The 21795-nt window shown below is 43.0% G+C and overlaps 1 protein-coding gene across 3 annotated transcripts in view; it reads left to right on the top strand.

Annotated features, from left to right (window-relative positions):
• The window catches only part of CkIIalpha (casein kinase II subunit alpha), a 54606-nt gene that overhangs the window by 11000 nt on the left and 21811 nt on the right, over nucleotides 1-21795 (top strand). For all 3 annotated transcript variants that reach the window (XM_084589791.1, XM_084589790.1, XM_084589789.1), the window contains 5 exons: nucleotides 5405-5577; nucleotides 10203-10314; nucleotides 13092-13193; nucleotides 14521-14571; nucleotides 17539-17766. In XM_084589791.1, coding sequence (XP_084445917.1) covers nucleotides 5405-5577; nucleotides 10203-10314; nucleotides 13092-13193; nucleotides 14521-14571; nucleotides 17539-17766 — 666 coding nt within the window. The remainder of the gene's footprint in view (nucleotides 1-5404; nucleotides 5578-10202; nucleotides 10315-13091; nucleotides 13194-14520; nucleotides 14572-17538; nucleotides 17767-21795) is intronic.

Raw genomic sequence — 21795 nt, 5'->3', positions numbered from 1 at the left:
AACGACGTTTTGAAACCTTGTTGGATTGAATAAAGATGGTGCAAATTATTGCTAAGTAGAGTGCAGCACAGTCGTCTGTCTGTTTACAGGCGGGACAGTTGCATGCCTCTCTCGATAGCTGCTTGGTCGGGCAAGTGAAACAGGCACCAGTTGCATTTCAGGAGAACAAACTGGACATGCAAAATTTTGTTTCAAACAGATTGCCTATCGAGCACTGTTCCAAATGTAGTGTTAGAGACCTGTATTGTCGAGAGCTCTTCATATAATTGGCTTGCCAGTGCGACGCATGAAAATTGCACTCATCATTGTTGTCGGATTATCCATTGCTACTTTTAAATGTAAATGTAAGAAGCTAATGTGGCAACCAATTGTCTGCTGTAAAAGGTACCTCCTTGTGTTGTCAGGAACTCTGTTAATCTTGCTTTTTCGAAATACCTACACATGTAGTAGGAACATAATGCAAGCCTCACTTGGTCTTAAACAATAAGAACTCCTAGTGCATTCAGTAAGTGTTATTTACCTCTTCAACCTATGCATTAAATTTTCATTTTAGTTTATTTTGTTGGTTTGTTTGTTTTTCACCATTTTTTGGCCTCATTCTTCAACTGGCGAGAAGCTTCATTTGAAAACTTTGTACCATGCCTGACTTGCATTACCCAGGTTGAAATGAAAAGCAAGAAGGCTAAAAACAAAGATAAAATTGCATTTGATGCTTCTCATATGTTCGTGGCTTAAAGCATCTGTGAACTGCTAAAAATACTGTGGGTAAATATGCTGGGCTCCTCGGGTCATTTGATTTCTCGCCATTACTGAAATGATGGCTGCAGAGTCTGCTCTGTTTTGTTGGCTTCATGGAGAACTGTTTTTACTAAATTTTTGAGCAAGCAAAGCAGACGTGTGCCAGTAAACAAGCTGCAAGTGTTGAGTAAATGATCCCAGGTGAATTAACCCTTTCGCTGTCTGGCGCTTCTGGCCGTGACGCACCCCCAGTGTTGGCTTGGTTTCAGGAAACGAGCATAGCGATTTATTTTTGATTATGATTGCTATCTGCGAAATCGTACCAGTATGTTTGTGATAGCGAAAGGGTTAAATATCAAAATTAAGAACTTTCCAACCAAATACTTGCCAATTACAAATGAGGAGGTGGCCTTTAGTGAAAGCCACAGTCTGGACACGTGTTTCATGTTAGCGTCAAACCATTACAAATCTGTTACACGTGTACTAATATTTCAACTTCATGCTGGCTAAAAATAACATAATTTGGAAATTAAGAGCTGCAGCATGCCCATTTTGCAATACACGCAGCATATGATATTCTGTAATTGAAAACTGGAGAGCCACCTGCGCAAAATCTAGGAACACAATAGCAATGCTTCGTGGGCACGCTGGGTGCAGAGTTTACAAACTGTCCAAAGCCATGTGTGGTACAGGATGCCATTCATGTTGTGTTCACTCTGGCAAATTAGCACTGTGGTAAAGGTGGGCACTTATTGGTTATGATGAGTAAAAGAAATATGTAAACTTCCTTTCACATACAACTATGAAGGCAGCACTCAAAATGCACTGATGATGCTTGACTGGTACACATAACATGGGTATTGATATGCCACAGCATCGCCATAAAGCGATGCATTAAATATTAAAGAAAGTAATGAGATGCATGTAGCTTTTACTTTTCTCTGAATAAAGGCAATCCATTGTTGTCTTCACCCTTGTTTGTAATAGCGGCCAGAAACCTTGCAGAAGCGCATTCTGAAGAGCCTTTAGTAGCTGGTCGAATACTTCAAAAGTATTTTTTTTTTTTTTCGTTTGACGTGAAGCAAAATATTTCAATGATTGAGATTTTCATGTGCCACAACGTTTAGCTGCGTTTTAATGCGAGGATATAGGCTGCTGGAAGCTCCGTCTGAGTTTTGTGGTGCTGACGACAGGCAGTGCAACCTCCATGATGCTCAGGGCATGTAAAGTTGGGCCTTCAGCTAATGGTGTCATTGCTTCCTTGGGGTGATAAGCTATGGAATCCTCAAGGCTGAAGCAAAGGCTGGGTGCCATACTGCAGATCTAATTTTGAATATTCTTTAGGTAAGTTAATTTGATCAGCTTTGTGCTTCTTTGGCTTTGCTCTTAAGCTGAATTTATTGAGTTGCCTGTTGTGGTGACTCAACAAGTCTGGCACTCATTTGCTTAGCTTGGGTTTGTGGGCCCAATCTGAGTCGCGGTTGCATGGGAGATAAAATGCAGAAAGACCATGCCATATCAGTGCACATTCTCTAATCCTTGGATGTCAAAATTAATTCGGAGTTCTTAATGATGCTTGCTGCATATTCTGCTTTGACTTCATGCCAGCCTTTACGGGATGTCATTTAAGCTTTTCAGCATATTGATTGAGCTGATATGCTCAGTCTTTCCTTATGATAGTAGCATAAGAAGTTGCCTTAGTAATGTAACCTAGAATGTAACAGATCAGAAAACTACTAATATCCTGAATAGGAAATGCCTTTTATAGATCTCTTCTTGACTCGTGGCTTCATGCATGGAGAAAGGATAAGGCTGCAAACATATTTCAGTGGCATTAATGCAGTAAGTAAAAAAAAAAGGTTTAAATGAGAAAATTTTGACCTATTGGGACTGCCTGTTACTTTGTCAGCGAAGCATATGTTGAGTGGGTGCATAGATCGGTCCATGCTATACCCTCTTGAAATTCACATCTGCAGTCATATAAGGAGATTTGCAGCATGGTGGAGAGATGTCTACAACAAAGGCTGATTTTAGTTTAGTAAACAAAAGGGAAAGTTCATATAACCTTGCAGAAAGGAAATTTTAGGATTATGTTTTTTTCCACTGTTTTGATACAAAAGAAGAGGGTAAAGGAAGTGCGAAATCAAATTTTAGAGGTCTGCTGTTTGACCCCCATTCCTGGATTGCTTGTAGTCATTGGTGTAGTTATTCACTTTGGCGGGACATGCCACCTGCCAGCCATAGCAGGTAGCATTGCTAGCAGGTGGTAGAATGGAGAGGTGGAAATTCTCCTCCCTCACTTATGGTGAGGGTGAGAGTCTGCAGGTGGCCTAGTGGTTTGGGCTGTGCGGTAAAAGTGAAGGAATATGTAGTCGGAATCGGGGTGCCATGGGAAGAACCTGGATGGTGGCTACCCTGGAAGGGGGAGGCTATGATGAGGGCTGAAGAATATAAAACCTGAGGATGGTGCTACGAGAAGAAACCGAATGTGACTACCATGAAAGCAGAATGTTATGGTGTCACGAGTGTCAGGATGTATTTCATATGTAATTTGGATTTTTTAGTGTGCTTGGCCGGGCACGGCTGCAGTAATTTTCTCCACTTCATTTCCTTCTCACTTGAATTGGAAAATTACAACACGTGAAAAACCTAAGGCCCACAGTGTTTTCTTTTTTTTTTTTTTGCATACATTTTTGCTTGTATCAGTGCCCTCGACTCCAGAGGAAATTGCCTACTGCAGTCAGACGCTTTTACCTCATTGATAGTTAAACTATCTTCATATGAGCAGCTGATGTCGCATAATTTTGTTGCTCAAATATGTATCTTAAGGCTCCTTTAGAAAATTTTAAATGCCTATATTTTACATTCTTTCCTTGTTGTCTTAGCTGTCTATTGTGTAGGATGTGGCAAATGCCCCATTTATTTTGCTGTCACCTGCTGATTGATGCAGGTGTCAATTTTTTTGTTGCAGTTTGTATGCAATAGAAGGTCACAGCGGTGTGTTGCTATCGATGGCCTTAATGCTTTTGTTGCACTTCAATACTTCGGTATTTTGATAAGTTATGATGTCCTTGTGTGGTCAAAAGGGAGTTTATCATGGCATTATTTTCATATGAGCAGCTGATGTCGCATAATTTGCATGTGAGTGGACGTATTAAAAGCTATCCTTGCCGATGGAGGCTGTACTGCCATAACAGAAAATGAGTGTCAGAGTAAAACGATCAGGTTGTGAGGCAGTAAATGGAAGTTTGGTTTGAAAAACTGTTGTCGTGTTTTAATTGCACTTTTCATTAAACGAGGGGATTGTGCATTGTTGTCTACAAGCTTACAGGCAGCAGGAATGCAACTTCTGCTTAATTGTTGTTAAGTCTGCTCATGGCAATTTTGTGCCATTTATGCCTGGTTGTTAGTTGATGGTTGCTTGTTACAGTTCCAAAAGCTGGGACTTTTATGTGGTTTGCATATCTACCAAACCTCCTGATTTGCCTACGGGACTCCAGATTTTTTTTTATTGAACTTTCAGATTGTACGACCGCTGCCTTCTAATATGTTACCTCTTCCGGCACAAAATCATTTTTGATTCTGTAGCCAAGTGCTCAGTGAGCTCGACTAGCTCACAATGTGCTTTTCACGTGTGCTTTCACAGTCAGCAAGGCACTTCCACTGCATTGTCTGGGCTGGGAAACAAGAGGCAACTCAAGCATCACTAATGCTTTGACTAGGTGCTTTGTACCACTCTACCAAGGCTGTCTTGAAGCCAGTAGCAAACCACAACACAGGAGTGAATCTTTTATGATAGGAAGTTAATGTGATGTACTTTTGTTGCATTTTTTTTTGTCAAAACCAAAAACTTCTAATCCATAGTTTTTGTGGAGCACTGGTTGGAGGGGGAGGGGCGAGGTTCTGGACTAATTGAGCTTTTGGGGAGCATGCACTGATACCATAATATGAGTATTTATATATTGCCTGCTCCAGAATGCAGCTTCGATGGTTAAAAGTCTAGGTGCAAATTCATACTTAGTAGCAAGCTGCCATAATGGCTCTGTGAATATGGCTGCTAATCTCAAGGTTGAGATTGAATCCTGGCTGCTGTGCAATATTTCAACAGAGGCAAAATGCAGAAAAGCAATGTGCTGTGTGGTGTCACTGCTAGTTGGTTGAAATAAACCCTGAGCCCCCAACTGCAGGGCCTCTTAGGAGACCCTAGTGCCTTAGTTTGTTGAACCTCATTACCATACCATCATGTTTTGCTCTCAATTACTTTTTATTTGATAAACATGGCAGGAGGAGGATCTAGAATCATTGTTCTCCTCCTCTCTACTTAAAGTTTGATACTCCTTTCTATTTGAAGCTACTGCTCCCTTTTTCTGGGTAATAGTCATAGACCCCTTCATGTTGTACTTAAGCATGAAAATGGCATCACTGGACAGCAGCAAAATGATTTTTGATTATTTCAGAAAGTTTCTGTTCTAGTCTGAGTGCAACATTTGGAGCTAAGCTGGCTTAACTATTAGGAAATTGAGCCTCAAAATTAATCTTGAAATGCTGTCTGCCACTCACCTTGTATACTGGCCTTTTCATACTTTTATTGTTGCTTCTGGTGGCTGTTCTCATTTACTTGGAGCCATAGCAATGTGCACTAAAGGTGTGTTACTTTCTGTTTCAGGTTTGGGGAGGCAAAGGCAGCTTGTGCAACAGTTCAGGGCCACGAAGAAAGCAGTTTGGAAGCAGCAGGGGCCGCCAAATGCCTTTGCCCAGCAGGTCACGCGTGTATCCAGATGTCAACTCCCACAGACCCAGAGACTACTGGGACTATGAGTCACATGTTGTTGAATGGGGGTATGGTTAAAGAATTCGTTAAAATTTTGTCTGTTGTATACAGTATTGCAGTTTCACCCTCTTTGTGTCATAAGTTGCATGCATATCTCGCGTGCATGCAAATGGAAGAAATTTTATTCTGGCACGAGAAACAATGGCATCACTTCCATCAAAGTTATTTTGACCATTTGGTTTATAGAAAAAGGTTAAACACTTCGTAAAAAGACCTTAAATTTGCTAGGCATCGGTATCCCAAATTTCTTGCTGCCAAAATGGCCCTCTTCGAAATATACTCCTGCACTTCTGAACATATAAAAACAAATGCACTGAATGGTTCTAATAGGTCGTCTAATAGTTCGGTAGAATTCAACATGCAGAAAACGTGGCACATATGTGCACTATTTTCCGTTTTCAAGCATTTAAAGCTAGTGACACAATTGCATTCCGCTCTTGTATAAGAGGTTAAAAATAGATCACAGTGGCTCATTCTTGCCATTCATAATGTTTCGAATCTTAGTGCCAGGTTTCCGATGCCTGCTCTGGCTGAAATAGTCAGAATACTAGTAGCAAATGCTTGAACAAGTATCAGAGATGAGCAGCCAGGATTGTCACTGTGCACCCATATTTGAGCACTTGGTGTATTCTTCTACACAGACTGCCTAAGGTACAGTTGGTGAAACTATTTGGCTGCTCATGCATACAGTGCTGTCATTTGTTGTATGGATAGTTGTGTTGATATCTGCTGAGAAGTAAATTTGATATATCATGTATTTTTTGAAGTCACCATCAAACAAGTATGTATCTACTTTAGTTAGTCAAGCAAGCAAAATGTCAGTGTACTTGGAAAGGGCTGTTGTATGCAAGAATTTTTGTTTTTTTTTTTTTTTCCCTTAAGCAGCTATGTATAAAAAAAAAAATTACCGACGATTACGTTACTTCCTAATGCGAAATTTGAGCGCAGAAAATAAGCTGTTTCACTTTTTCGATAGATTGAGGCAAAGAAATCGAGCAACACATGTATGCGCTATCACAGAATTTTTTTTTTATTTTTCACACATATTCCTTTAACAAAGACTCCACTAACAGTTCTTGACAGCCATGAAGGAAGCTTTGTGGTCGGAGAAATAGACTGATATATGTTCGACTTGGTACACCAATGCTTGATTCTCAAAGACGAGATTTATACAAGTGCCTCGCGAGGTTGTCACAGCCGTGGGACGCGTTACGAGCGAGAGGAACGGGATGTTCTCCCGCATAAGTGTGAAGAAATTCCTGTTTGTCTTTGTCAGCATGGCTCAAAGAACTGGCAGATAATTTCGCAGTGGCGAACGGCAGCGGCAATTTCGGCTCGGGCGGTGCACATATACAGATCCGCCGCCACCGATCTGGCTCTCTGATTGCCACCGCACAGGGGTTGCATTGGAGGAGGAGCGAAGAAAGGAATTAAGTTCGAGCCGGCGCTTTGACAACCGGAGACTCGCAGGAAGAGGGGGGAGGGGGGCGGCGTGTACACCCAGCGGCAAACGATGGGGGCAGAAGCGCGCGCAGCAAGCGGACAACGCGATAAAGGGAGGAGGGAAGAGATAGCAGCGACTGACTGATGCTGCTGACGCCGATAGTGAGTCAACCCCAGCTGCGGAGTTGGTTTCAGGGAAAACGCCGCCGATGCCGACGCAAACAATATGATACCCTCGCTTCCGCAGCGCCAAGAACCAGGTCTAGCCGTGGGAAGGTGGTCACATATTCGTCGACGTGCCGGGGCCTACGTGAAATAACCGGCGCGTCGGCAACTGAAGAGCACCCTATCCGCCACACAGGAAAAGGGGGGGAGGGGACCCTCCCCTCCTCTTTCTGCATGGCGGCGACGGTGTTCTATGCAGTCACGTTATCTTGACTCTCTAGCGGCGTCAGCGGCATCCAGCGGTATCAGTTGGTCGCTGCTAGCGCTGGGGGGATGAAAGGGGGGCGGAGCTGGTTACGAGGACGACGCCGACGCGAAACCCAGGAACGGACGCCAAAGAGCTGCGCTCTAAAATAAGGAACTTCACTCTTTATGTGTGGTGGTTGGCTTCTGAAACAAAAAGCAGACCTCGAGGGCCTCTTGGCGTGTTTGGAAATGGACTTGTGAATAGTAGAGGAGTATAATTATTAATGGTGCTATTTATTATACATAATGCTCCCAGAAGTCCTGCTGTGATTCTTGTTGCAAACAGCGTTTCATATGGCACTGCCATCTATTTGCAAATTACGGCCAGCTTGCTTATAGATGTATTAGTATTTGTCTTTTGCAGTTTGTATATTCCATGCTTCAGGGTACCAAAACTGGCACCTCTGTGTACACAGCACACCTCTGTGGCACCTCTGTGTACAAATATGAGGGTTATCTCCTTACCTCAGAGAGGATAGAGATGGGTTTAAGCTTGGTTTTTAGGGCTTAATGCCCCAAAGCAACTCGGGCTACGAGGGCTGCCACAGTGGCGGGCTCTGGAAACTTTGAGTGCCACAGCCAGGATTTGATCTCGCATCCTTGGCTTACGGGACTAAATCCTGGCCACGGTAGCTGCTTTTCAATGGAGATGAAAAGTTAGGCGGTCGTGTGCTCTGCAATGTCAGTGCAGAGTCCCAGGGGGTAGCAACTTATTTTAGGCTGAGGCGTAATGAAGCTATACTGTCATTGATTTTTTTAGCTTACCTTTAATTATGTCAGTTATTTCTCAGGCTGTTGCATATTTAAATTCTTTTGTTTGAAAAGCCAAAGAAGCACTTGGCAGAAAAACTATTGACATGTGGCTTGATAATGCAAAGCACGAGGAATGTTCAGATTGAGCCAATATTTATTATGTTGTGTTCGTAGAGTTGGTAGTTGCAGCTAGTGAGCAGCTTAGAGTGTAAAAAAAATAAATTTAACCTAAATTGGGAAATTTTCCTCAAATTGCATACTTTAATCCATTACTCGGCTGCATTCTAACAAAAATGACTATCTGCACCTGATGCTTAAGTAGTCTCATAACAGTTGAAAATTTGTTTGAAAATATGACAAAAGAAAACAATAATTAATCAGAGCACAGCTAATATTTCGTTGAGAAATGCAAAACTCTATTGATAGGTGAAGTATGGGCTGCAAATTTCGAACTCTATTTCTGAAAACATCTTTTCAGCCTCAAACACCCTATCCCCATGCACTTACTTATTTGCTCCCCATAAACAGAGACTATGAGAGACTATGGTCTTAGAGACAGAAAAATTGCTAAGAGGTCAGGTTTTGGACAACTGTATTTATTTCATCAGCTATGAAACTAAGCTATAACAAGTTGGTAGGTTCATTTTGAGGTGGTGTTTAAGCTAAAAGGGTGTATTTTCAAAAAAAGTATGCTGACGACAACACTCATCGTGATCTTTGTGCCGTTTGAAAGAGTGGCTTTTCGTCTTTAAATTTTGTACACCTGGTGCCTTTGTCTGCTGGTTCCTCTAAATGAAAGACGAAAAAAAGCTACCATTATGCATTTCTGTTAACTTTAAGGCACCGGTCAATACTGCATATTTTTGTCACCTATGTGGAGGATGATGGTAATGAAACCTTCACTGCCCCAGCCAGATATTTAATTCTGGCATTTTGACTGTACAGCGCCAGTTATTGGCAATGTGAAAGTTGGAATAGACCAGTGGTGATCTCATTATTTGCAGCTGGCTTGGTATGAGATCAAGGTGTCATTTATTTCCTACATTCTACTAGCGCCTGTGAAGAAAGCTCCTTCAGTAGCGTCTGGTAGTTCAGCAAACATAACTTGGCTGCCGTTAGTTGTCTTTGTACTGACATATAATGGCAGTTAATGTGGTTCTAATAGCTGTGAAAAGGAAGGTACTGTCATTCCATGGGAAGCTGTGTTATGGTTCCTTATTGCAGCACTGCATTTCTATTGGGATAGCCTCAAAGGCCCCATTCCTCAAGAAATCCAGTGTCAGTGTTGTTGGCATCGGCATGAACGAAAAGTTCATGGTCATAACTGGCAGGTGGCATGACTGTGGACTGGGTGGTTGATGGTTTGTGTGACGTCATGAAAGCACTTGACATGGCAGAGTTGGGAACTCGTGCTTCGCCTTTGAGTTGGGAGGTTGAATTTGGAATCCAGCCTCCCAGGACTGTGGATCCTGGATTAAATATGCTGCCCCTAGGCCACATAGTGGGAATTTGTCTGCTAGTCATTCACATAATGTGGTACATACCTTGTGGCTCCATGCTTATGAGTATGTAAGGGTTATCCTTTACACAAGTAAAGGGTAACTTATTAAGCAAGCAGCAGAGTAAATGGGCACAAATGAGGGTCTACAAGAGTAGCAGGCAAACGGGGGCCATTGACGCTGTTTCATCATACTCCCAGATGGCAACATTTTTTTGTTTCCGCTTCAGCACGCAGCACAGTGCTGAGTAGCAGACCTCAATCTCAGAGCCTTCTTTTTGTGTCAGTAATATTTCTTTCATCTTTCTTCACGCTTAATACATATTTTTCACTTTATAAATAATCTTGCAAACTTTCCACATCGATAGTGCACAACTGTAGTACTTCATAGAACCTTGTCCTACTCTGTGCACAGGCAGTACATGGAATTCGTTATTGTTTGTCTCATAAAGCTTATTTCACTTTCAGAGTTCAAGACGACTACCAGCTTGTCCGCAAGCTTGGGCGTGGGAAGTACAGTGAGGTGTTTGAGGCCATTAACATCACTAACAACGAGAAATGTGTAGTTAAAATATTAAAGGTAAGTTGTTCTTGTTTTTATGTGGCATTTTAATGCAACTAGTACTTTGAAAAATTCAGTTTTGTGTGTGCAGTTTTACTGTTGTGCGCACCTAACCAATACTACCATTGTGCAAGATGTGCTATTATACTGAGCACTAGGTATTGTTCTCACATAAGGCAAAGTTTCTTAGCGTGCTTTTGAGCGACTTGCATGGATTACCAGCGGGAAGTTTCTGGGCATGCTCGCCATTTCTGCTATGGCTAGAAAGCATGAGCATAGTGCACGTTGAGTTCAATAAGCTATTGTAAGTGGTATTTATGCAAGTCTTACACCAGGCCGTTTAGGTCTGATGCATTCAGTGGTTGCTTCTTATGATCGCATACTGTACGCTATGTGGTACAGTGCATGCGTATGCATCATGTGAAGCACAATGAGAGGACATGGTCTTCTTTGTTTCTGCTCAGTAGAAAGGCAAATATGCTTTGAAATGTGCTGAACGATATATTAAAGGTGTGAAATACACACACCATCACCCTTCATTTGGCGGCTCATTAATCAGAAAGGTTTTTTGATTAATGAGCCACCCACTGAGGCTGCTCAATGCGCGATAGAACAAATGATTCGACAGTGCTGTGAGGCGCATTCAGTTAGTTTTCTATACATGGCACGACCGCAAGGAGCAGCACCAGTACAGGAGTTTTTTTTGTAGCGAAAGCTGCACTAGGCTAGCAGAAGTGCATTTCACGGAGCTGGATGGAGGTCACTACTGCGCATGTGCCATTACCATGGCAAAAAGCCTCACTATTCTACAGGCGTTCCGCCACTGCGCTTTGCTAGAGAGAGGAGCAAGATGGTAGCGACATCCCAGCAGATGCGCGCACCGGCGTGGAGAGGAGAAGGGTAGTTTCCGCACTGCATATGCGTGCGCCGCTTCGGAGAGCTGAGTGGTGCTGGAAAGCGTCTGCCTGCATCGCATGTGCAAGGCATGAAAGTGGATTCTGCCTAGAATACTGGTGAACTTTGATGCATGCGTTCAACTGAATGCTAGTTGTGTTCTATGCAACGCTCGGTCATCCACAGCCAAAGCTTTTGCTCCACATTCGGTTCAGCAGCTTTGAACCCCCCTAATATATATATATATATATATATATATATATGTATGTACTTAACTTCTATACATGTATATGTATGTCAGCGTGTTTTGAACAACTCTTTTTAGGCTGGGGGCGTTCATTTATAGCCCTGCACTTATTCCGCTGGGGAACAATACCTTATCCTTGCAGTGTGCATAGAGCAATGTGTAAAGCATTTCTACCAGTGAGCGGATAAATATTAGTGTAGCCAAGTGTACAACATATTCAAGAGAGTTGCAATGTAAGAGAATGGGCTAGTCAGTCCTGCACATCACCATAACCCTTTCATCGTGCAGCCAGGAAGTGTTGGCGACATTAGTTGCTTAACTGCTCTATCTGGCGAGGCAACCTACCATTGAAGTCTCCTGTGGTGTCTTCCAAAGCTGCTCGAGCAAGCGACTTGTGTCTCTGTGTGAGAAAATTGTGTAATTTAGGCAACAAGAAACTGACCGAAAGCTTCTACTTGCTTAGAATTACATATTGAAATATGTAAAACAGGCGTATTTCAGCGTTCGAATGTTTTATTGCTGACAGTGGTCGCAAAATTTCAGCACGCGCACCGCTTCTCTGTAGGAATGAAAGCAGAGTCTGCACAAAGCATAGCCATCCTAGAAATATCTGTTCCCCGTGGCACACACTAGCAGCTACTATCGTGCCGCAGTGCAGGCATGCTGATGGAACATTTTATTTTGCTGCCATGGTCTCGAGTGCATTAGTCGACATCCTTCAATCTCGGCACCTATGATCGGACATGGATAATATATGAGGCTATGATTATGCAGTATATCGTTGGATAGCTATTGACATTGCCAACAATGCAAAACTGAGCTTACGTTCGACAGACTAGGTTTTGATCGTGTTAAGCCCCACCATTCGTTTTATCTACACCAGCTGCACTAGTGCAGTAAAACTTTATTGGAGGTATTGGAGTTTCGCTACACTGGTGAGATAAAAAAAAAAGGTCCTATGGTAAGTCATCGTCAAAATAGCGATACTCAAACCTGAACTACATGAGACTGCCCACCCCTGATGTGCGCACAGCAGAAGGTGCGGCAAAAAATGGACAGCCTCACCTCCAAGAATAAGACATAGTTTCGGTTTTGCCTTTACCAGCTTCGCACCTTTTGCACCAGCCTGCAGTGACGGTGGCTATCGGAAGCTCATTGCCGCCGTTGCACTTTTCCGGTGCTTCATTTGCTTTGAAAATATATGTTTGTTAAGTGTCATTGAGTACATTGTGTGATGAAGCTTCCTCATGCACGACGCAAGCTGCTTGTGAGTGGGGTATCCTGTCTACTACGACATGCCCTGTAGGGTGCCCATACAATTTATGAGCAGTTCTGACTTGACGCTGTTGACATTGTGCATGCAGTAAAACAACGATGGAAAGGCAAAAATAGTCATTGTTGCACTGTTCTGGTCAAAATAGTAGCAGGTGCTTATTGTAGTCTATTGTCAAGCATATTTACCATACTACAGGTAGTTCTTTTCCAGTTTTCTAATACCATTCAGTAATTTGATCATAAGGTAATTTGAACTTTCTTTCCGGTTCCGTAATACTTGAGCTTTAGTACTGTACAAGGATTAAAAACGAAGTGCATCTTTTTAAACTTTTTTTTTTTTTTTTGTTGTTGTTGCTTATCCTGCTTCTTGAAATTGCAGCCTGTGAAGAAGAAAAAGATAAAGAGAGAGATCAAGATCTTGGAAAATCTTCGTGGGGGGCCAAACATTGTCACATTGCAAGCTGTCGTTAAAGACCTTGTTGTGAGTTGGCTTTTTTGATTTTCGTTACTTAGAACGCGGACAGTGTGCTGCTGAAGCAGAATACTTGGCTAGTGCTTTAAAGAGTTTTGGTGTAATTTGGTTGCCATGTGGTGGCCTAGGTCATGGGAAGAAAGCTGAGGGGTAACTCAGGGAAGAGAACAAATGAGGGTCACAAGACAAACGGAAAGAGTACAGGTGCAGTGCCATTATTTGCTCTTTTTGCTTTTTGTTGTCCCTGCGCCATTTCTTCCTGCGATCAAAACAGTTGCTGATGCTGTCTGAAAATGCATTGCATTTGTGGAAAGAAGTTTGCAGATTTAATCCAGTTTTTCTTTATGCCTTGTACCTTGCAAGGAAAATAAAAATTTCAGTTTCTTGGCTTAGTCCACCATACATGGTGTTCAAAACGTTATTGTTTTTTGGAAAATGTTTAGTATACAGTCAACCACACTTATAACAGTGGACCAACTTGGAACAGTCAGCTCTTGATGTTTTCTATAGTAAAATAAACTGGTTATAACAATGCTGCTTAGCAAATTACTGGTTATAACAAGTAAATCTGGTCACCAGAAACCAACTTTGTCACACTAGCTGCTGCTATCACACTAGCCGAACCTCACGCATAATGTGAACGCTTTGCTTTCTGCCGTCACTATTTCTTCAGTCCTGCAAGATCATCGGGTTTCGCGTCGAATTTCTTCGGGAAAGCGGGCTTCATTCGGAATGCCAGTGACACGTAGGTTTGTGAAGCTCTCAACCATGGAATGATAATGGTGGCATGTTGAGACTTCAATTCTTGCACGTTGATGATGCACAGGGATGATGATAAAAAGGCTGTGCAAAATATGCCTTATACCTCTGTCACACGGGCACTTCGGATTGCGATCGGTAACTATTGTGATTGGAGCTTCAAGCTCGGTCGCGATGCACTGGGCTACATGTACAGACTCAATTCCGATTGAGAAGTTAAATCGCTACACGAGAGATGGCACTGCACGCATGATGAGCATAGTGATTCGTTTGTAACATATATAAAAATACAAGCTTAATTAAAACTTTGTTCTCCTTTATCTGACCACAGCTTTGTGGACAAGTATATAGCTATGTCATCCATTGCGCACGCACGCAGGATGCCAAGGGACTAGCACACGCGGAAACTGGCAATTGAGCCTCAAGCGAGGTCGAGCCCGCATTTAAGTAATCTTTATTTTAATTGCTCTATAAGTGGATTTGCCTATATGTACCTAGAAAGCATCTCAAATGTTTGCCTGCCTTATTGCTTACCTGGTTTTACATTCCCTGTCCCGTTTGTTTTTTCTTATGACAGTCGAGGACACCTGCCCTGATCTTTGAACATGTCAACAACACAGATTTCAAGGTGAGCTTCTGGTTATTATTTCATCGCTTCAGTTAGCTAAAAACTACACAAAGGCAGACTGGTGTGCGCATGATGCATAAGCTGACATGCCTACACATTACTTGCAACAATCCTAAACAAACATATGTAATGTGTTGTGGGCTGGTAACTGTGCAAGTTAATTTCTAGGTTGAATCCCCTCCTTTCATTCACCCCACCACTGCAGCTAATAGCACACGTAAAGTTCTCCCTGCGCAGAATCGGCCTCCTGTCAGGAAAAGACTGCGACGGCACGTGCAAAGGAGGACGCGCTAATGACAAGTGCTTTCTTTTTTTGGGTGGGAGGTGGCAAAAGTGAAAAGCAAGTTTATTACGTGTGTAAATACGGTACCGGTACATGAGGCCTAAACAAGATTGCCCCGCAAAGGTAGCTCTACCTGCGTGTGCGATGCGCCCGCTCTTTGCTCACATGAAGAAAAACGATGCATTTGCATCCGTTTGCTATCGCCTATTTATTATCCTCCTGATATACAAAACATCCGGTATCCTTGTTAGCGCTGTTATTGCTAGACGTTCTTGCTTATTTCCTGAATTCATTATTTACAAGTTCCCGTCTGCTAGCAGTGTTCCACTAACCTGTTACTTTATTTGAGCAGCTAGAACATGGGAACCTCGACAGAATGAAATTCGTGATTTAATGAAATTTTAGCCTGCAAGTATGACTTCGTTATGTCGAGGTTTGACTGTATATTTAATTTTTGTTGTGTATATCTGCATTTTTGTTTAGTCCTCTTGAAAACGGCATGTAAGGAAATACTGCCGACTCCTAAATTTCTGTGTCCAGTTTTTGACTGTAGTGTTCTAGCAAGTATGACTGTAGTGTTCTAGCAAGGTATGAAAGATCGATGGAATCACTTAAAAAATATTGCCCTGGATTTAATTTGAAAACTGGCAAAGCGTATTTGTTCTACATTCAGGAAGAGTCACTGTTTTGATTTTTGTTTCGATTGTTAGTGCAGTGTAGTATAAGCGCTGCGATTTTCTAGGTCATTGGTTCTTGACCATGGATGCGTCAAGGGCCCTTTGTAATGATGGGAGTGCATAAATAGCACAACATGTAAACGGGTGTCTTTTGTTGCTGCCTGGCAAAGAATGGTCAGACAAGCGTCTCGCTACTTCGGTCCGGACTGCTTATCAACATATGGTGCTTTCATATTTAAACAGAGCTCCATATCTGTAGCCACATTCATCGTGATTTTCTACTTGGTTTTCAAGTATTCAAGCTTGGAAAAAGCATGCTCGCATGAATATACTGTAGAAAAAGTGCAAATGCTTTAGTCATCTCGTGGAGAAGGGAAAACATTTTTGCAGTACAAAAACCGGAATGCCTCAAAGCATACGGTGGTAAACTTTGCCTTCATCTCTGTTTTCCTCAAGCTCCATAAACTTTTCAACATCTCAGGGGCCACGGGCCCCCATATGAGAACCACTGGTGTAAGTGTTGAAGGTGCTGTAGTTCTTTGACAAGAAAATAGCAGTGCTTCATGCACCCCTTGGGTCAGAATTAGTTAATTTTGCATTGCCCAAACTACATTGTGTTTGAGAAGTGCTTAAAGGGACTACAAAATGGCTAGAAAGACCACTGATAAACGTTTTGAATGTGTAGAACAAATTCTTCGGAGCATTCGCTCAAAGTACAACTCCTTGGAACAAAGGCAGCAATTTTTTTAAAGCAGCGTTTTTTGAAATTCGTGAGCTGCTTGGTTTTCACGTGGTGGTGAGATCTGGAACTATTCTGCCGTGAGTACATACGTCACAACCACAGGAAGTGACAGGCTGCCATTGGCTGCAGTCGCGACGGCCACTACGTCACGGACACACTTCCGGTAGCTGCGAAAGTCGTCTGCTTGAGTGCTGCATGCACTGCATGCATGAACCCCTGAGCTTGGCGCTTCGGTTCGCGATGTTAACCAAGAAGGGGGGGGCGTCTGACTGAAAGTGTGCGTCGGCGCCGGAGTGCGAAAAGAGCACGAGCTGATCCGATTCAACACCGTACCGATTGTACACGTCTGCTTCAGATCATAATTCACGGGCCGCACATAAAATAGGCAGTGTCAACCTTCATGTACCGACCGACAGCGCAGCAACAGTGTACTGTAGTCCCGTCTAGTCTTTGCAGCATCGATATTTGTGTGGTGTCAAAAAATGTCTACCCTCAGCTTCATCGCGAAAGTACACAAATTTGCACCGGTTAAGTGCAGCACTGGATGCCGCCAGGTTACCGCAGAGATGCCGTCCGCGAGCGCTGCGGCCAACTGCACACTGGTTGTGCGCTGCTCCCTGGTCGTTCTTAGTCCTTGTTTGTTTGGCATCGGAGCCACGGTGGCCGCTTTGCTGCCTTTCTAGTGTAGCCGCTCTCGTGCTCCTGTGCGCGATTCTTGCGTGTAGTGAGGAAATCGGTGAGAACCTGCGCTGCCGGTCTGAATGTACCGAGCTGCTTTGTTGATGTTTTGCATCGTCGATTCTGGCTCGGACGATGCATACACACGAGATCAAACTTGTGCACATTTTGCGCATTGGAACTTCCTAAATAATGTGCGAAAAGACTTAAAAAAAACATGCACACACACACACACTACACTACCCTTTTGGTAATCTCAGTTCTTAAGATTCACGGACGAGTAATTCGTGCTCACATATAATCCGGTATCCAAACTTTGTAGTGATCTCTTGAAATGGTCAGTCCATGCTCACACTCCATTTGTTATGCACCACAAGAGATGCCTCTCGCCAACCATCATGAAAGCTGTGAAGGAGTAGCTATCTCTCGACCGGTTTGCTTTGCCTCATTTTAGGCATTTCGTAGTCCCTTTAACATCGTATGCTGCATTATCCTAATCCACCATGTGGATGTTTACCTTGAGTTTCCTGACTTTATTTTTGGTGGGGGGAGGCTAACATTATCCCTTCATTTTTTTGGCTCTGCAGCAGCTGTATCAGACACTGACAGACTACGACATTCGCTACTACTTGTATGAGCTGCTCAAGGCATTGGACTACTCTCATTCTATGGGCATCATGCATCGTGATGTGAAACCGCACAATGTAATGATTGACCATGAATGCCGGCGTCTACGCTTGATAGACTGGGGTCTTGCCGAGTTCTATCATCCTGGCCAAGAGTACAATGTCCGTGTGGCATCCCGGTACTTCAAGGTAGGGCCATTCCTCTGCATTTAAAGTTCTATTGTGCCTTGCCGAGCTTTACCCTGAGTCAATTTTGTTCTCATTTCATATTTTAACATTCGTGAACATGTGAACTGACCGTGGTGACTTACTCGAAAGTGCCATTTTTTTTGTTGCAAGTTTTCAGTTAATTCTATGGCTTGTGTATTGGACTTGTTATTGTAAGTTATTGGATTTACAGCACTTATGATTGTAGGCATTGTTACAGTAGGTGCAACTCTCTTAGTTTGAGATGCGGCATTTGTGTGACCTTAGAGGCCTTGGTAATCCAATCTGTTATTTCGAAATCTTGGATAATTCATAAAATTTCTGTGGTCCCTTATTTCGCAGCGTAAATTTTACCGGCTATTTTTTCAAACTGGAAATTACCATTGGCCCAGTTGTATTTTGTTGTGTCTTTCTTTTCTTGTTCGTTTCAGTAAATTAACACTTGGATGTTTCAGTATTTGTATAACTTTATTTTTGTCTTTTCACTGCTTTGAAGTTCAAATTAGCACTGTTTTACTGTACTATGGTCATATATTACTTGAGAATGAAGCGGCAGGTGCCCCATAGAGCATGCCTTCCAGCTAATGGCACTCACTAATTTTCACGTCACCGTTGAGCTTGTTTAATCCCCTTTCATCTATCACCCCCAGCAATGTCACAGTAGCAGGTGCGAGGGGATTAAACCTATTGTGAGAATCTGTCAGTGTCATTGGCTAGAGGGCCTCCTAGCAGTGAGTCAGTTTTAACTGTGGACATAAGTGTATAACAAAGGAACTGTGTGGGCGACTACGGAATGCAGGTTTACTACGAAAAGGTGCTTTCCATTCGTTGCCACACTGATTTACCGTGCCATCCGGCCCATTTTATGTCGTGTATTTTCTCTAGACATCGCCTGTTTGTATTTAATATTGCACTGCCTTCATATTCGATTTGAGGTTAAGGGGGGAGGCTACCCTTGAACACCAACTTTTTTATTTCTTTAGGTATTTGAATGAAATTTTCAGGGTATGCTCATAGTACATACATTTAAAGAACTACCAAGTTTCATGGAGCTGGGCTCATCGGTTCTCAAGTTAGAGGAGTATATCAAGATAGTTTACATAGATCCCTAGGGGCGGGCCTGGAGAATTTGCAAAATGTGCTAGCAGTGTGAAATTTGTTATGGTCATTCCTGGATAGCTTCCCCAGGGCAAGACAATTTCCTTTTTCCAAATTTCCTCTCTGAAAAATTTTAATACAGCCCCAAATTTAGTATTCAAATTTATGCCTGACTTAACAATATTTTAATTGACTGCCCCTAATTACACATAAAGTATTTAAAAAAAAAACATTGTCTTGCCCTCAGAATTTTACTTAGGTATATAACAAAAAAAACCTCATGAAAATCCAATAAGCGGTTCTTGAGCTATGACTTTCCCTAGCAGCCACACCGTGCAAAAAATTGATTCTGAGAAAACGGCTCTCAAAGGTTGAGAGAACAATAACTCTTTTGTTTCTCAAGTTATCATGATAAAATTTTCAAGACAGGCGCATGACATTAACAAATGAAAAACCACTAAGTTTCATAGAATTGTGCACGCTAGTTCTCAAGTTACAGAAGCATATCAAACTGGTTCGAATAGGTCCTTTATATCAAGCCTGGAGAAATTGTGAAAGGCACTGGCATTGTGCAATTTGTCATGCTGATTCCTAGATAGGTTCCTCAGGGCAAGACAAAGCCCTTTTTCTAAATTTTCTTGCTGAAAAATAGCATAGAATTGGATTTTTTTGTTATCAATTAGACCTATGGTGATTAACCAAATTAATTATGACAAATTCCAGACATAATATTTTGAATACATGGGCTTGCCTTGCCCTCAAAAATTTATTCAGGTAAGGTCGAGCCCACTTATAACGGCCCCACTTAAGACGAACACTCGCAATTATCACGAACAAGTCCGGTGCGACCGTCAAAATATACATTAGGACTATGGCGCTCCGTCGATCTCGGCTACAGCGAACATCTGTGCGACTAGCCGATCGGCTACAGCGAACGCCTTGGTGCCGCAGACCACTTTCCACATGCTGAGATCTGTCGATCCTGTGCTCTGCAGGCCGCGACAATCGGCATTCCAGATTCCCCCGCGGCATTTCGCCCTAGCATGATGGGTGGTATAGACGCAGCAAGTGGTTTCCCGGTGTATCTATCGTGGCATCTCGCCGGAGGAACGAGGAGCGGCCCAAACACGACAAGCGACTTCCCGGGTTATCTTCCGCGGCATAAGCGCCGAAACGAAAAAAAAGAAAAGAGCCATTAGCCAAGTCTGCACTGAATGCGTGTCGCACCTCGAGGCATTGTGAGTGACCACGCAACGTTTAACACGTTGCACGAAACCGTTCAGAGGGCACGACGAGATATCGTAAATCCGGCGATCGCAAAAATGGCGAAAGGCGAACAGAACGTACGAAGTACAAAGACAGCCAACAACGACAGCAAGCTTAGAGCCATAGCAGACGACGCGGGGAGGCGGAGACCGACGCGTCAGCGGCCGCAGCAGCCAATAGTAGTCGCCCGATCCCCCGCGTTCTCGCGGAGCGCGCGCTTTGCCCAATCACAGCCTTGAATTCGAGCGCGGGAAACTTGAAAGCCGCCACGAGGCTCTCAATCGGTAGCAAGCCACGCCTCGACCGCGCCACCGTTGCCGCCGCCGAGGGTGGCAGAAGAAAGCACAAGAATTCACAAACAAAACAAGACCAAGATGGCGGCGCTTAGTTCGGCGGGAAAGGAATGGCGCGCGCGTGAAGTTTGGGAATTTTCGGCGCTTGCTCGCTGCTCCGCGGCTGCCGCTGCTTGTTAAATAATTAATTTCAAGTATTTCTACGGCGAGTTGGGCATTGATAATTACAGAAATGGTAGTTTATAAGACATACTACCAGAATATATAACCTTCCAAAAATCGACTGTTTCGCGATTTTTCGGTTTTCAAAGGTCGCGTTCCCCCTTAAATCATATCATGTGGACCCGCCGCGGTGGCTGAGTATAATTGGGGTGCTTAACTGCTGAGTAGTAGGGCCCTGGTTCAATACTGGTTCCAGCGATTCGGCTTCAACGCAAGTGAGACTCGAAAGGCACCTATAATACCTTGTTGCAAGGGCATTCACCGCATTTATACCGCTGACTTCTGTTGTGAACTGAGCTTGGCTACCTCAGTTTACGTAGTTGACCGAGACATGTAGGAGTCTGGTGCACTAGTGCCAGAGTGCTAGACGCATACGATCGAGGTGGCCTGCTTCAACGACTTATTTTTCATGCTGAACTATATTTCAAAAACGCCACATTTACGTTTTCATGTACCCCACACTAGTGCGGAGGATGACGACTCTGGCCGCGCGCTACTCCCCAGTCGTCACTTAGCCTAAATTGTTCAGCGCAGGAGTAAATGGTTTCTTGTGGAAATGTCTTATACTTCTGTCACATGTCTGGGGTCCCATTAGGTGCTGTTCGTTTTGTGTATGCATATAAAATAATCAAGCTAAAACATAAAATTATTTTTAGCTGCTTTCTTTTCAACAGTTTGAATTATTTAAAATATAAATGTATTCTTCATTCATGGAAAAGAATGCGCTGTTACTTTTACTAGCATAGTGGGTTTGTCCGTTCTGCTGGCAACAATGTGCTTGCGAAATTCTTGCGTGCATGCCTGGATATCTGCGTTTTCTTTTTTCCATGCTTTGCATTGTTACAGTGCTAAAATTAGTTATAAACACAAAATTAATGCATGTTTTTTTTTATTTTTAAACTTGCACTGAAGCTCACGGGGAACGAGAGTACTCCCTTTACCTGCTTGAGGGAGATGATCGGAACTCCTTACGCTAGGAACTTCCTTAAACTTCCTTTCCTAAATGACTGCCATTTGACACTGCACATATCTCCATTGAGATAGACTACCTTGGTTGAAGGGAGTTAAAAGTTCAGCCGTGCCCATGTGAAAGCAGTATTACTGCCAATCCCATTCTCTCATAGTAAAAGAA

The sequence above is a fragment of the Amblyomma maculatum genome, chromosome 1 (assembly GCF_055883805.1).
Source record: "Amblyomma maculatum isolate TAMU_Amacu chromosome 1, ASM5588380v1, whole genome shotgun sequence".
NCBI classification, from domain to species: domain Eukaryota; kingdom Metazoa; phylum Arthropoda; class Arachnida; order Ixodida; family Ixodidae; genus Amblyomma; species Amblyomma maculatum.
Note: the sequence above shows the minus strand (reverse complement) of the source record. Positions and strands in the feature narration are given on the sequence as shown.